Below are 16350 nucleotides of genomic sequence, written 5' to 3' on the forward strand. Positions count from 1 at the left end.
CAAGGATAAATATGTTGCCTGCCACAGCTGGCTGGCTAACATGTAATTGAAACATCTGCTTCCAGAGTTGGTACTAACTAGCACCCTGTACTTTCCCAGACTTCTTTGTTTTTAACATCTATGGCTTGGATAGAATCAAACAATGAATTCCAGAATGGGAGTGGTGAACCATGTAGTGCACCACAATATATGTTCTCTTCTCATACATGATGATCACCTAATAATTCATGTTGAACTTGAGCCATATATATGCATATATATACATATAAACTTGTATTTTCCAAACTCAAACTAAAGTCTAAACATAAGTAATAAAAATGAAAAATTTTCTTGTGAATTTCCATGTATATTAAGTTGAAGACATAGCATGATGAGAGATTAAACCATATGATTAATAAAGTATTTAAGAGAATATAATTATAAGATGTTTATATAGTACGTTCAGTTTCTAATATTGTTATTCAAAGCATACATTAATATAACTTTTTTCTTTTTACAGAATGATCTTTATTAAGAAGTCTTTCTAATATTGTTATTCAAAGCATACATTAATATAACTTTTTTCTTTTTACAGAATGATCTTTACTTTATTAAGAAGTCAAACAGTAAAAATTGTGATGAAAAACAGTCCCTTATGACCAAAATAGATGAACTAAATCTTTTTATTGACAGATCAGAGAAAGAACTTAACAAAACCAAAGCTCTTAAACAGGTATACTAAACATTATATTCAATGCACAGTATTAAAAACCAGAGTTTTATGTTAATTGTAGAAAATCTTAAGAATAAGGCAAATTGTGAAGAATAAGTCACTATAATCACTTTACCAAGATAAACAGTGTTAACTTTTATTTCCCTCTAGGCTTTTAAAGAAAATTGACTTATATGTTATATTTAAATAATTTTTATTGTTATTGTTTCCTAAAACATTATTCTTTAAACAATATTTAAAAATTTTCCTACAAATTCATTTCATGAAGTTGCTATGATTTATTTAACCATCTTCTAGTTTTCTGATGTTTGCTTTTATTCTCATTTGACTTTTTTTTTTTAAGATTTATTTGAAAGTCAGAGTTACACAGAGAGGGAAGGAGAGGCAGAGAGAGAGGTCTTCTATCTGCTGGTTCACTCCCCAGTTGGCTGCAATGGCCGGAGCTATGCTGATCCAAAGCCAGGAATCAGGAGCTTCCTCCAGGTCTCCCACGCAGATACAGGAGCCCAAGGATTTGGGCCATCTTCTACTGCTTTCCCAGGCCATAGCAGAGGGCTGGATCAGAAGTGGAGCAGCCAGGACTTGAACTGGCGCCCATATGGGATGCCGGCACTGCAGGTGGTGGCTTTACCCACTATGCCACAGTGCCGGCCCCACTCTCATGTTAACCATTATAAATAGTGCTATTGTGTTCAATGGACACATATCATTGTACAATTATTCAATTAATTTCTTGGGATAAATTCCTATCCATACAATATGGTTCAAGAAGAAATGAATATTTTTAGTGTCTTAAAACTATTTTAAAGCCCAATTGCCCCCTAGAGGGTTCCAATAATACTCCTACCAGCAGGGTGTACACATTCTTTTGTAGTCACAACTGCTGAGGCTGGATATTTTAATTTGTATAATTGTTGCCAACATGGTCTGTAATTGTTTTAGTCTATATTTACAAAATTGGTGACATTTAATTTTATTTAAAAATATTTATTTGAGAGGCAGAGGGAAAGAGAGAGAGAGAGAGAGAGAGAGAAACAAGTTCCCATTTGCTTGTTCATTCTTCAAATGCCCACATCTGCCCACCAGGAGTAGGCCACAGCTGAGGCCAGCGGCCAGAAAAGCAACTCAGGTATCCCATGTGGGTAATAAGAATCTAACTACTTGAACCATCACTGCTGCTTCCAAGGTTTATATTAGCAGGAAGCTGGAATCAGGAGCCAGTGGTGGGTATGAAGCCCCAGTACTCTGATGTGGGATGTAGGTATCTTAATTGCTAGGCTAAACATGTGCTTTTTAAAAACATTTTGCTTTAAAGATTAACATTAAATTATTCAAAAAGCATTCTGTTTAAAGATAAAATGTAAAACATGGATGTTTAAGTAAAAATGTTTAAAAGATTTTTTTCATTATGTTATGTTCCATAGTTTTTTTTTTTTTTTTAAAGATTTATTTATTTATTTGAAAGTCAGAGTTACACAGAGAGAGGAGAGGCAGAGAGAGAGAGGTCTTCCATCTGCTGGTTCACTCCCCAGATGGCCGCAATGGCCAGAGCTGCACCGATGTGAAGCCAGGAGATAAAAGCTTCTTCTGGGTCTCCCACATGGGTACAGGGGCCCAAGGACTTGGGCCATCTTCTACTGCTTTCCCAGGACAAAGCAGAGAGCTGGATCGGAAGTGGAGCAGCTGGGTCTTGAACCGGTGCCCATATGGGATGCTGGCGCTTCAGGCTAAGGTGTTAACCTGCTGTGCCACAGTGCTGGCTCCTCCACAGTTTTTACTTTTGGAATTCGAGTTTATATTCTTGGCCCACTTTGCCATTGGGATGTTTATATTTTTAAATTGCTTTGTAAAATATTTTCATATGTAAAGATATCTTTGTGTCATAGTGTCACGTTTTCAATATTCCCCATCTGCTTTTAAAATTTTATTCAGTGTTTTTGATATGAACTTTTAAAGATATCAACTTCTTTTTCCCTTTATAATTTTTATGCTTAGAAAGTTGTCACATTAAAAGTCCAGTGTTTACTGTTTTTATGGTAGTTGCATTGGTTCCATGACTTACATTAAGCATTTTTTTTAAAATCTGAAATGTATTTTCAGTACATGTGAGATAGGGATCTAATCTTTTCTCTAACTGAAGAGCCATTATGAAAGAGTAAATCTTCCATTCTTGAGTGTTTGTTTCAGGGTTCTCTGAAAATTTATCATGTTATGTACTTATCTATTCACGACTAAGCTGTTTTAAAGTAAAACCTTACTTCAACATTATTTTGTGAGATTTAGTTAAAAGTATATAAAGTCCATCTGCAGAATTATATATTTTTCTGGACATTTCAAGTTTTAATATTAAGAATAACTTTTTTAAAAAATAAAGCTTGAATTTAAAATTGAATTATAAAAATTGATTTCAAATAGCCATACACATTTTCTTGGCCAAATTAGAAAAAGGTATACTTTCAAGTTTGGCATATTTGGCAATACAAATAAATATTTTGGTTTAGTTATAAAAATAATGATTTTGGTACTTACAATTTTTTATGTTGGTAGGATTTGATGATAGAGGACAATCTTTTAAAACTTGAAGTTAAGCGTACTCGAGAAATGCTTCACAGTAAGGCAGAAGAAGTTCTTTCCCTGGAGAAGAGAAAACAGCAGTTATATACAGCCATGGAAGAGCGAACTGAAGAAATCAAGGTTCACAAAGCAATGCTTGCGTCACAAATAAGATATGTTGATCAAGAACGGCAAAGCATAAGGTGATTATTAGAGTTTTAAAATACTGCTAAAATTTTTGAAAGGAAAATGTAAAGGTGATGTTAGCAGAACAGATTGCTCCCTTTTCTACACTGGGTGTTAATCTTTTTCTTATTGGTTTGAAAAGGCTTTTACTATAAGTATTTAGACTCTTTTCTTTGCTTAAGTCTTTACTCATTAGTTTCTCCTTTGACATTAAGATCTTTAATTCCTTTAGAATTGATTTTGGGCATGGTTTGTGGTGAGAACCCAGTAACATGTTTTTCCTTAGAGATACCTGGTAGCTGTATTTATTGAAGCCATTTTCTCATAGAAGTTTTGCATATTTGTTTTAAGATTATTATTGGTTAAATTTTTTAAAGATTTATTTATTTATTTGAAAGAGTTACAGAGAAAGGGGGGTTGGGGTGTAGAGGTCTTCCATTTGCTGGTTCACTCCCCGGATGGCCTCAATGGCCAGGGCTTGGCCAGGCCAAAGCCAGGAGGCAGGAGCTTCTTCTGGGTCTCTCACAAGGGTAGGAGGGGCCCAAGCACTTGGGACATCTTCCGCTGCTTTCCCCAGGCAGTTAGCAGGGAGCTGGATCAGAAGTGGAGCAGCTGGGACTCAATGGGTGCCCGTATGGGATGCTGGAATTGCAGACAGCAGCTTTACCTGCTACGTCACAATGCTGGCCCCTGAATGTTAATTTTTTATGTCACTGTCAATGTTACTGCATTTTAAACCATTTTATTTTTGGTTTGTTGATGGTATATAGAAATATCACACAGCTAATTTTTGTTTATTAAACATTCAGCCAACTTGCTTAAACTCTACCAATGCATCTTAGATTCTTTCTAGGTATTTTATTTGTGTCATTTTGAATAAAACTAGTTTTATTTTTCTCTTTCTTATCTTTATAACTGTTCTTTTTCTATTGTGTTTGCTAGGATGTCCAGTTCGATAATGAATATAAGTGGCAATTACAAGTACCATTGTCTGTGCCTGATCTCAAAGGGAAAGCTTTCATTGTTTTATCATTAAGAAGTTTGCTGTAGTTTTCTGTTATAAGCTTTCTTTGCATTCATTGCTATACTGTAACTCCTTTAATATATGTTAAGCATTATATTTGACTGATTTTCCAAAGTTTTCAACCTTATATTTTTGGAATTAACCCAACTTGTCTTCCATATATTATCTTTTGTATACATATATTTTATTCAAAATATTTTTATATAATTTTTATACTATGCTCACGTGTATAAACAACATGGTTTTCCTTGTCCTACTGCCCTTTTCAGGTTTTTAAAATTACATCTACTTTCATAAAATGATATGTTTCTTATTTTTCTATACTCTAGATAAACTTGTAGAAGAGTAGATTTTTATCTTGTTATTTTCAAAAATCTCATTGGTAAAACCATTGAGGACCTGGAGTTTTCTATGGGAGATTTGCAGCTATTGGTTTATTTATTGCTTATGAGACAATGCAGATTTTTTATTTTGTCTTGATTAGTTTGGTGAAGTACACTTTTCTCCAGGAAAAAATCCCCACCCAAATTTTCAAGGTTATTGCCAAAACATTGCTTATAATATCATTTTATTATAAACAGTTGTATTTGTAGAGATTATCCTTTTTCATTCCTCATATTGGTTATTTGTGCCTTCTCTCTTTGGGGTGGTATAAATCTTAGAGAAGTTAATCTTTTTTAAAACAATTTTTAAATGCAGAGAGACAGATAGAGCTAAGACATACAGAAATTTTCCACTTGCTGGTTCACTCTCCAGATGCTTGCAACAGCCAGACAGGAGTCCAGAACTCAGTCTTGATCTATCCTGTGGGTGGCATGGACCCAAGAATTTGAGCCATCATATGCTGTCTGTCAGGGTGTGCATTAGTAGGAAGTGGAGATGACACTTGAACGCAGGCACTTCAGGGTGGGATGTGGGCATCCTAAGTGATGTCCTAACTGCGATGCCGAACACCTACACCATTAAATAATTTTTAGCAGTATTTATTTTTTTTTTATTTGACAGGTAGAGTTACAGACAGTGAGAGGGAGAGGCAGAGAGAAAGGTCTTCCTTCCGTTGGTTCACTCCCCAAATGGCCGCTACGGCCAGTGCTGCGCCGATCTGAAGCCAGGAGCCAGGTGCTTCTCCTGGTCTCCCATGGGATGCAGGAGCCCAAGTACTTGGGCCATCCTCCACTGCCCTCTCTGGCCACAGCAGAGAGCTGGAATGGAAGAGGAGCAACCGAGACTAGAATCCGGCACCCATCTGGGATGCTGACGCTGCAGGTGGAGGATTAACCAAGTGAGCCACGGTGCCAGCCCCAGCAGTATTTGAAAACAGTCCACTCACTGATCTTTCCTAGTGTACATGTATATGTTATTTCATTAACTTCTGACCTCATCTTTACTATTGCTCCTTCTTTTGTGCGGTATTTTTAATGTTCTTTAAAAAAATATCTTGAGATAGATGCTTCATTTATTAACTTTAAGCTTTGAAGCCTAAAAATGTCCATCTAAATATTGTTTTAGCTGCATTCCACAAAAGTTAAATTCTTATTTTCTTTATTATCTTTCCTGCTTTTCATTGTCGCGTTGAAATTTTATTTTAAAATACTCTGAGATATAATTGATATAAGTTGATACATTTTGATAAACATCATCACAATCAAGATAGTTAATATATCCATCATTCCCATAAATTTCCCATTCTGATTTTTCCCTCTAGTCCTGGGGTGGGAACCTTTTTTCTGTCAAGGGCCATTTGGATTTTTATAACATCATTCATGGGTCATACAAAATTATCAACTTAAAAATTAGCCTGCTGTAGATGTATTGAATTTGGGTCCTGCCTGCGGTTGCCTTGGCAGAGCCAGACCAACTGATTTCATGGGCTTTATATGACCCAGGTGCTGGATATTCACCACCCCTGTGCCTTCGCATATACCCATACCAGATGATGGCTGATCTGCTTTTTATCTGGATAGTTTAGAATGCATTTTTAAGAATTTCGTATAAATGGAATTCAATAGTAGGAACTTTTCAGTTTTCTGGCTTCTTTTATTCAGAGTAATTCAGGTTCATCCATGTTGTATATATCAATAATACACTCCTCTTTAATGGGAGTTGGTACAATTTATATATGAGGGCTAGATGATAAATATGGTAGTTCTTGTTTCAGTAACTCAGCCCTGTCATTGTACAGTGAAAGCAGACAGCAGTGATCATGCTGTGTTCCAGTAAAACTGTATAGACATTGAAACTGAATTCCTGTATAATTTTCATTTTTCATGAAATTAATTTTGTTATTTTTCATAAAAGCCATCCTTTGCTTGTGAGCTTACAAACACAGGTGGCAGGCAGCATGGTTTGCTGACTCTGGCTTTTTATTGCTAATAGAACTATTTCATTGAATATGTTTACTCCAATTTGTTTATACATCTACCTGCTGATGAACATTTATTTCCAGTTTGTAGTTTTTATAAACAAATATGCTATGAACATATGTTTTCTTGGTAAGGACATATGCTTTCTTTTCTCTTGAGTAAATAGCTGGGAGTAGAATTGCTGGGTCTTAGGGTAGGTACATAACTTTTCAAGAAACATTAAGAAATTGCCATACTTCTTTTTTTTTTTATTTTTTTAAATTAAATTTTTTTTTTTGACAGGCAGAGTGGACAGTGAGAGACAGAGACAGAGAGAAAGGTCTTACTTTTGCCACTGGTTAACCCTCCAATAGCCGCTGCAGCCGGCGCGCTGTGGCTGGTGCATTGCGCTGATCTGAAGCCAGGAGCCAGGTGCTTCTCCTGATCTCCCATGGGGTGCAGGGCCCAAGGACCTGGGCCATCCTCCACTGCACTCCCGGGCCACAGCAGAGAGCTGGCCTGGAAGAGGGGCAACTGGGACAGAATCTGGCGCCCCGACTGGGACTAGAACCTGGTGTGCCGGCGCCACTAGGCAGAAGATTAGTCTAGTGAACCACAGTGCCAGCCCATACTTATTCTTCTTTCATTGGTTTTACTAAATTTCATTTTCTCTTTCTCTCTTGTTGTTTGGAAGTTTTATATTTTTTTTCTTTTTTCTTTTTTTGACAGGCAGAGTGGACAGTGAGAGAGAGAGACAGAGAGAAAGGTCTTCCTTTGCCGTTGGTTCACCCTCCAATGGTTGCCGCCGCCGGCGCGCTGCGGCCGGTGCACCACGTTGATCCGATGGCAGGAGCCAGGTGCTTATCCTGGTCTCCCATGGGGTGCAGGGCCCAAGTACTTGGGCCATCCTCCACTGCACTCCCTGGCCACAGCAGAGAGCTGGCCTGGAAGAGGGGCAACCGGGACAGAATCCGGCGCCCCAACCGGGACTAGAACCCGGTGTGCCGGCGCTGCAAGGCGGAGGATTAGCCTAGTGAGCCGCTGCGCCGGCGGAAGTTTTATATTTTTAATATTTCAAATTCTCTGAATTTTGAAGATTAATTTTCTTTCCTAAAGAAGAGTCTTAGCACATTTCACTTCAACATTTCCTCTCCCCAATTTTCATGTATTGTTAAAACCACTGATTATATTCTTCTGGATTAAAATATTATTTATGGGCAGTCTCTGGTTCCAGGTTAATTGAATTTAATAATAAAATGAGGAATTTGTTTTTGTTGTTTTCTTTCTGGAAGCTTTGAGACAATCTCTTTATCCTTGATTTTTCGTAATTTCCTCAGATGTGTCTGAGTGTTTTGTCATTTTTTGCTTTTCTTGCTTGACCCTTGGTGAGCTTGCAGTTGTTTCATTCAAGTCTTTCCCCAGGTCAGAGGAATATTTTCTTTCTTTCTTTCTTTCTTTCTTTCTTTCTTTCTTTCTTTCTTTCTTTCTTTCTTTCTTTCTTTCTTTCTTTCTTTCTTTCTTTCTTTCTTTCTTTTTCTCTCTCTCTCTCTCTCTCTCTCTCTCTTTCTCTCTCTCTCTCTCTTTCTTTCTTTTTCTTTCTTTCTCTCTTTCTCTCTTTCTTCAGACAGTGAGAGAGACAGAAAGGTCTTCCCTCCATTGGTTCACTCCCCAAATGGCTGCTACGGCCAGTGCTGCATTGATCCGAGGCCAGGAGCCAGGTGCTTCTTCCTGGTCTCCTATGCGGGTGCAGGGGCCCAAGCACTTGGGCCATCCTCCACTGCCCTCTCTAGCCACAGCAGAGAGCTGAACTGGAAGAGGAGCAACTGGGACTAGAACCTGGCACCCATATGGGATGCTGGCGCCGCAGGCAGAGGATTAACCAAGTGAGCCACGGCGCTGGAGCCAAGGAATATTTTTCTATTTAATTTTTTCCTCATAACCGTTCTTATTGTTTTCCTCATTTGTTGCTCATTTTTAGTGGACTTTGGCTCTCCTAGATATAGCCAGGTTTTTTCTCTCATTTTCAATGTTCTATTCTTTTTATTCTGATTTCTCAGATATTCTCTCCCTAGTGCTATCCACTCTGCCTTGCTTCTGTCTCTCCATTATGTTACTAACTGAATCTTTATTCTTCCCTGATGTTAAACTGAAAATTTACTTGCAAGAATTATTCTTTCACAGCTGCTTTCTTTTCATAGCACCTCATCTTGTTTCATAGGTGTTTTTGGAGGCAACATCCTTCCACATTTTAGAGGGTACTAATTAAATACTTTGAAACTTCTGCTTTATTCTCTGCTTATCTCTGTTTTTCCCAGGGTCTGTTCCTTGTTTATTTTTTTTTTTTCCATTCATTCTGTTGGCTTTCCATATATGATGATGCTTGGCTTTTGGTTTGTATTTATTAATAAATGCTTAATTAACAATCAGCGGATATTGACAGATCTGCCGGTAAGGGTCTTCCCTGAATTAGATAGATCTCTTTCTCCAACAGATCTCTCCCTGAAATGGGGTCCAGGCTAACTTGTCACATAAGGACCATTGAGATGTATTAGGCAGTTATTAGTTACAAAAAGTTAAGAAATACTTATTTGAATGATGAAGACTTTATTTTATTCCCAGATAGAACTGCTTTTTAAAACTTATTTCCACTGTTGTGAAAGCCTGGAAATAGTACGTCTGTTTTCACTTCTCACTCTAGCTCCAACATACATACCAGGAATTCTGGTTACTTTTAGATTACCAGCAAAGTAGATATCATTCATGTCAACAATCCTGTTTACTTTGAAGGGTAGAGGGGAGTGACCCAAATTTTCTGTGGACAACTCTCATTAGCCACCCATTGACAGCAGTCTCACAGATTACTCTTGCTCTTTTTGTCATTTCTGAGTTTGGATTTTTTTCACTTCAGTAGTAGAAAACTGCTCTTGCTTCTATATATTTTTCCCCATTAATCTTATCCCTCTGGTTTCTATTTTTCCAGAAGTTCATGAAAAAAAAATTCTTTTTTTCCCAAAGCTATTACATTTTTTTTCAAACTCAGAAAGGGGAGAGATATACTTATACTCAATCCATCATCTTAAGCTTGTAGGCCAGAAAGTCTTTTATAATCATGTAAAGGATGAGTGAATATTTTCTGATGAAACAACAGTGATAATTAAAAATAAAAAAATAACTTCTGACACTAAATATATTTTGCCATTGGTTTTCTCTAAATGTAGGAAAACTGGAAGTTTGGATGGCTGACTTTCATGAGGTTGTACTGGACAAATGCATCACTTTCCATATTGTCATGCATATATTAGCATTAGTATTGTTATTAATCAAGTTCTAAAGATAGCTCAGATATAAACTTAATAAAAAAGGAACCAAAAAATTTAGAAATCTGAATGTTGGGAGACAATTTGCCATTAGTTTCTCATATTTCTGTCTGCCTTGCAATGAGAACCACTCACTGCCCTGTTGTTCATTATCTTTTAGAACATGTTTTTATAGTACACAGCTTGAAAAACTCTCTGGAGCAAAAGTTTGACATGTTTGCTTATTTTTCATTATCAAATATTTCAGTTACTTAAACTTGAGACTCCTCACCTGTCATTTGAATTACTGTGTGTGCAACATTCATTTGAATCCCTCTTTGTCCCCAACCGATGAGGGGGCAAAAAAGAAACTCATGATACTTGATGCTTCACGACTAATAACCATTTATCCCTGCTGCAGAAAAACTGTCTTCTGCCAGCATCCATGAATCTATGGCAGGTAGAATTTGAGACCCCTTATAGTGATTATTAAATATGAAATGAGGGGCTGGTGTTGTGGTGTAGCAGATAAAGCTCTGCCTTTAACATTGGCATCCCATATGGTCACCAGTTCCTATCCTGGCTGCTTTACTTCTGATCCAGCTCCCAGATAATGGCCTGGGAAAAGCACTGGAAGATGGACCAAGTGCTTGGACCCCTGTCACCCATGTGGGAAACCCAAATGAAGCTCCTGACTCCTGGCTTGGGTCTAGCCCAGCACTGGCTATTGTTGCCATCTGGGGAGTGAACCAGTGAATGGAAACTCTGTCTCTCCTTCTCTGTGCAACTTCAATTAAACAGATCTTTTTTAAAAAATGAGAACACATTTAACCTGTTTGACAGTAACACAAATCCAAATGTCTTAAATAAGAACATGAGAAGTGTTTTTCCCTGTGTGGTTTTTTTAATTGTTTTCTTTTCATATTAGTGCTGAGTATCATGAGCGACTAAGTAAAATTGATAAGCTGAAGAACAGATATGAGATTCTTACTGTTGTTATGATGCCTCCTGAAGGAGAAGAGGAGAAAACACAGGCCTATTATGTAATAAAGGTAATGTTAACTGATTTACAGTTGTGATAGTATGAAGTATAAGCCTCTGGATTTAAAAGAACCAAAATGGCATCCTCCCCACCCCTTTCCTTACCCCATAAAATCTAGCAACTATTTATTTCACTTAATTAGGGTCATTAACTATTGCACTTAATAAGAGCCAGAACATTAGTTTCTAGCTGAAGCTGACTGAAGCACTACTAGGCTATACACTTCCAGTTGAAGTGGTCGGAACATTCACTACCCTCCAGTGCCCAAAACCAGCTAACTTGCTCCAAAACCCTTCATTTGAGTTTGGGTCATTCTACTTGATCATTCTTAGACATTCCTTTTAGGCTATTTTGTGTCATGTCATTTTCCCTCAGTTAACATTCATAATCTGTTTTACTCTAAAGCCTGTTATCACTCAGGGTGGCTTGCTGTTCAGTGTCAAAGCTTGACTTCACTATAGCTATACAATACCCTGGACCTCATCACACTTTGGAGCTATACCACCTCTGAATGTTAAAGTCCAGTATGCCACTTCAGTCCAGGTATGGCAGTTCTTCAGAGAGGAAGTGTACTGTTCTTCTCCCATCATACATGAAAGAGATATCAGGTGAAACTTTCGTGTTCCAGAGTTGTTTGCCATCCCACGGTTGTCTTCACCTAGTAACTCATTAAGGGAAATTCAGAAGTGATCAAGAATTGAGAGAAATTCCTTCATTAGTACTGTGGTGGCATTAATTCTCCCATGCAGAAAGCACGTTTAGCAAGTGTAATTTCCATTATGGAAAGGTCTGGGAAATTACTCAAAACACTACAAAGGAGGAATGGAAATTCTGTGACTCATTGTCCTGTACATGGATAGGATTGAGATCTCTCACTTCACATCTTCAGAGGACAGCCCTGGTGATGTTCTCCTCCCACCCCACTGCCTCTTTTTAAAGACTTATTTATTTGAAACATAGTTACAGAGAGACATCAACTGACCTTCCATCCTCTGGTTCACTCCCCAAATGGCCGCAACAGAGCTGGGCCAATCTGAAGCCAGGAACCAGGAGCTTCTTCTGGGTCTCCCACGAGGCTGCAGGGCCCTAAGTCCTCGGGCCATGTTCTGCTGCTTTGCCAGGCGCATTAGCAGGAGGTTGGACTGGAAGTGGAGCAGCTGGGACTCAAACCAGCACCCATATGGGATGCTGGAGCCACAGGAGGCAGTTTTATGCACTATGCCACCACGACACCAACCCCACTTCCCCTCTTTTACCTATCTCCTTAACCTCCTGAATTGTAGCCTTTCTTCAAGTATGCCCCTAACATATGCACTAAATGTGATGGTTGTCACTTTGGCCCTGGACATTCTAAGTTATGAGAAATCAGTTCCAGGTGTCAAAGCTTTCTTGTAGTTTGTCAACCTGTATTTGCCTCAGGCTTCTGCCCAGGAATAATAGGACTTTTCCTCCTTCAGGTTTTAAAGTTTCCTAAAGGGTGAAGGAAAGGCTGCAGACTCTTAGGGGTTGGAAAGGTAGATGTTGGAATTCCAATTAAGCTTCTCAGTCAACAAGGGCTGTGGTGGGCTACCTAAAATTACTAGTATTTGGAGTGCCTTGATCATATCCTAGTTTTACCACCAACTAGGTAGGTGATCTTGAATTCAAGTTATGTAACTTTATCTTTGCAAAATGAGGATCATAACTTGATAGACGTGGATGCAACAATCTACGTAAAGCCCTTAGGACAGTGCCTGGCACAAAGTGAGTCCTCAATTAATGTTAATTATCACTATTGCTGTAATAAGGCTTATTAACCTACTTCACAAGTTTTTTATGATAGAGCATTCCTTTTTACAATGAATTTGCCAGATAAATATCAGTATCAAGAATATATTAACTGAATTGAGGCTATCAGTTACCATTCTCAACTTCCTGATGCCAGACTTCTTTATGTGGTCTTCTCTGTTATCCATAGCTTGCCCCAGTTATTTCAGTTTTTTGTTATATAGCATATTTAAGCCTTTTCTCATAAGACTTTGTAATTTGCAGATGTGTAACAATAAAGCTTTATAACAAAACTCAGTCTAGTTTTTTTCACAAAGAATTATCTATGGCCTGAAAAGCAATCACTGGGTGTAATGATGCTACTGCAGGGTGACATCAAAGTCTTGGTATTTTCTAGCAGGTTCTCTAGGATTACTCGATCCTGTGGGAGTGCATGCCTTTGACATTCTATTGACTTATAACTCTGTAGGGATAATAACTTATAGATTAGCTGATAGCAACACAAATACATCTTAGAATAATTTAATCACTTTTGGATTTGTAGGATAATCCAAGCATCAGTATGTATTCCCTAAAAAATATTAATTTTGTATCTATTGGCAAGTTAATTTCAGCATCTTTTTGAGGCTGCATGTCCATATATGAAAATTTTCAGTTCTTTGAATACCTTACTAGTTGCTTAGTTATAAGCTCAATAACATCTTTGACATGTGTTCATTAATATTTTTACCAGACTGTTTGACCTTTTGGAAATAATACTTGAGCAGTTTTGTAGCAAGGAAAAACCCTAAACTTGCTAATTTTCTCAATGTGGTGATTTAGGATTTAGTCAAACTCAAGATTCTCTCCCTTCCCTACATTCTCCAGAAAGGGATCTTTCCTGATAGACACATACATGTATGTATATAGTTCTGGGTAAGGGCTACAAACAGTACTAGCCAGTGTTGTTTTCTGCACACTATAGATCAGGGACCAGAAAACTGGACCCAGTCCAAATACTGTCTACTTGTTTTGTTAATTATTGGGAAACATAATACACTCATCTCTCATTCAAGTATTCTCTATGGCTGTTTTCAGACTACAATGATAAAAGCTGAGTAGTTTTAAAACCAGTGAATGGCACAGAAAACCCAGAATATTTACTATCTTGCTTTTACAAAGAAAATTTGCTGGCTCCTTTAACTAATTTCTTATGGGTACCCTAACAAAAGTATTACAAACTAGATGGTTTAAACAGAATTTATTGTGCTGTACTTTTCAAGTCTAGAAATCCAAGATGGAAGGTATTGGCAAGGTTTGTTTGCTCTGAGGACTATGAGGGAGAATCTGTTCTCTTCTACCTTCTGGTGGTTTGCTGGTGGTTGCTGTTCCTTCGTTTGTAGTTGCACCACCCTTGTGTCTGCCTTTAACTTCATGTGCCATTCTGTCTTTTCACACAGCTTTCCTTCCATGTCATGTCTGCTTAATTTTCCTGTTTTTGTTAAGTCTACCAGCTATATCGAATTAAAGCCTGCCCTAGTAACCTCATGTAAACGTGACCTCACTTACAAAGACCCTATTTTCAAATCAGGTCACATTCTGAGGCATGGTGGTTAGGACCTCAATTTATTTTTTTCCCCCTGCTATGGACACAGTTCAACGCATAGGCTCTGTTTTGGTCCTACAATGCCCTTGGTGTATGGAACACCAATGTCTTTTTTCTTTGCCAACCCTAGTATCTTATGATATTTGACTACTAAAGGCCAGACTGAAAAATATAATCAGTAATCAAAGAAGGACTGGCATCTTTCAAATCTCATTTCCAATTTCCTCTTAGTCTTTATGATGAAATAGTCTAGTTTTCATCATAATTAATGGAATTTTCCAATTAAAGTACTTGAAAATGTTTTGAAATGTCGAAGTTTATAAAAATTTCTTCTAAATACCAGCTATTTTAACCCAAAATAAAACTCTGCATTATGTAATCTGATTCAAAAGCAGATGGAATCATAATTTTGGAATTTAAAAGTAAATGTGGGGGGAACAGTGCTGTGGTGCAGATTAATCCTCGGTATCCCATAAAATAAAATAAACAAACAAACAAATAAATAAATAAATGCCTGCTGTATATAGGCCCTACAGTAAACTAGCATTGTTGGAATTAACTATTTTCTGCCCCAAAGACAGACAATTCCTCCCATGCTAGTAACTTTTCTATTCTGTACTTCATAGGCCGCTCAACAAAAGGAAGAACTTCAAAGAGAAGGTGACAATTTGGATGCTAAGATCAACAAAGCTGAAAAAGAAATCTTTGCTCTAGAAAACACCTTGCAAGTACTGAAAAACTGCAACAACAATTATAAACAATCTTTTAAAAAAGTGACCCCTTCTAGTATGTTGGTGTTAAATTTTTAAAAATAAATATATACAATGAAAGCTGTATACATAAAGAAAAGGAACAACTTTATAAGACATGGATAGCAAAATTATCCTATTGGGTCAAACACAATTCAACCTTTTTCCCCACTCTCTTTTTTATTTGAAGTAGTCTGCTAAGATATGACTACATTATGGGGGTATGGTTTATTACTTTTCTAGGGAATTTTAAATTTGTTAAAAATGCAGCATATTGCTGCTCTTTGTTGGCAAAATAGGTACTATATGACCATATAATTTTCCCTCAAGAGATACAAGGAATTTAACCTTTCATAAAGAATTAGATGTTGAATACTATATACGCAATACTTTGTTCTCTAAATAGTATGTTGAAAGCTCATACTAAAAATTTCTGAATTCTAGGTGATGAGTATGAGCTAAAAATTCAACTAGAAGAACAAAAACGAGCTGTTGATGAAAAATACAGATACAAACAAAGACAAATCAGAGAACTTCAAGAAGATATACAGGTAAATACTAAGAGTTCTAAATAAGCCCTCAATAAAAGTTAACTACCAATATACTACAGCTGCTCTCTCGAGTGTGCACAAAGAAGGTAGTTATTTAGAGAACCTTTTCAGGTAAGTAGACTGTAAGACAGATAATAGTCTCATTTAAAGGAGAGAAAAATAAGTGACCCAAGTATTAATTAGTTAAAATCTCAATGCTAGACCCTGACAATTACTTGTACTTGGTTGACATACCATAGCTAGCTAATTATGACCTATTTTAATGAACTTTTATTCTATAAAAGTTGTATTGCTCTATAAAACAAAATTTAAAAGGTAAATATAATAAAGTAGAAAGTAGTTACTAAAAATTGCTGGTAGACAAAAGAACACAGTCACTATATAAAAATATTTTTAAACAAATAAAGCTGAAGAAAGATATGAATTGTGAATCTTTGAAAACTGCGTGCTTTCAATAGTCACCATGTCTATCATTTTTTTCTCCAAGTAACATAAGAATACTTCCCAGTGGAATAATATACAAAACTTAATCCATAAAACCAT

The 16350-nt window shown here is 37.0% G+C and overlaps 1 protein-coding gene across 2 annotated transcripts in view; it reads left to right on the forward strand.

The window, feature by feature from the left end:
• Positions 1-16350, forward strand: part of CCDC39 (coiled-coil domain 39 molecular ruler complex subunit) — a 43092-nt gene that overhangs the window by 23041 nt on the left and 3701 nt on the right. For both annotated transcript variants that reach the window (XM_070072467.2, XM_089330905.1), the window contains exons 12-16: positions 575-712; positions 3260-3468; positions 11042-11165; positions 15134-15293; positions 15701-15807. In XM_070072467.2, the coding sequence (XP_069928568.2) occupies positions 575-712; positions 3260-3468; positions 11042-11165; positions 15134-15293; positions 15701-15807 (738 nt within the window). The remainder of the gene's footprint in view (positions 1-574; positions 713-3259; positions 3469-11041; positions 11166-15133; positions 15294-15700; positions 15808-16350) is intronic.

This window comes from Oryctolagus cuniculus, chromosome 4, assembly GCF_051225735.1.
Source record: "Oryctolagus cuniculus isolate XC-2025 breed Fujian yellow rabbit chromosome 4, ASM5122573v1, whole genome shotgun sequence".
NCBI lineage: Eukaryota > Metazoa > Chordata > Mammalia > Lagomorpha > Leporidae > Oryctolagus > Oryctolagus cuniculus.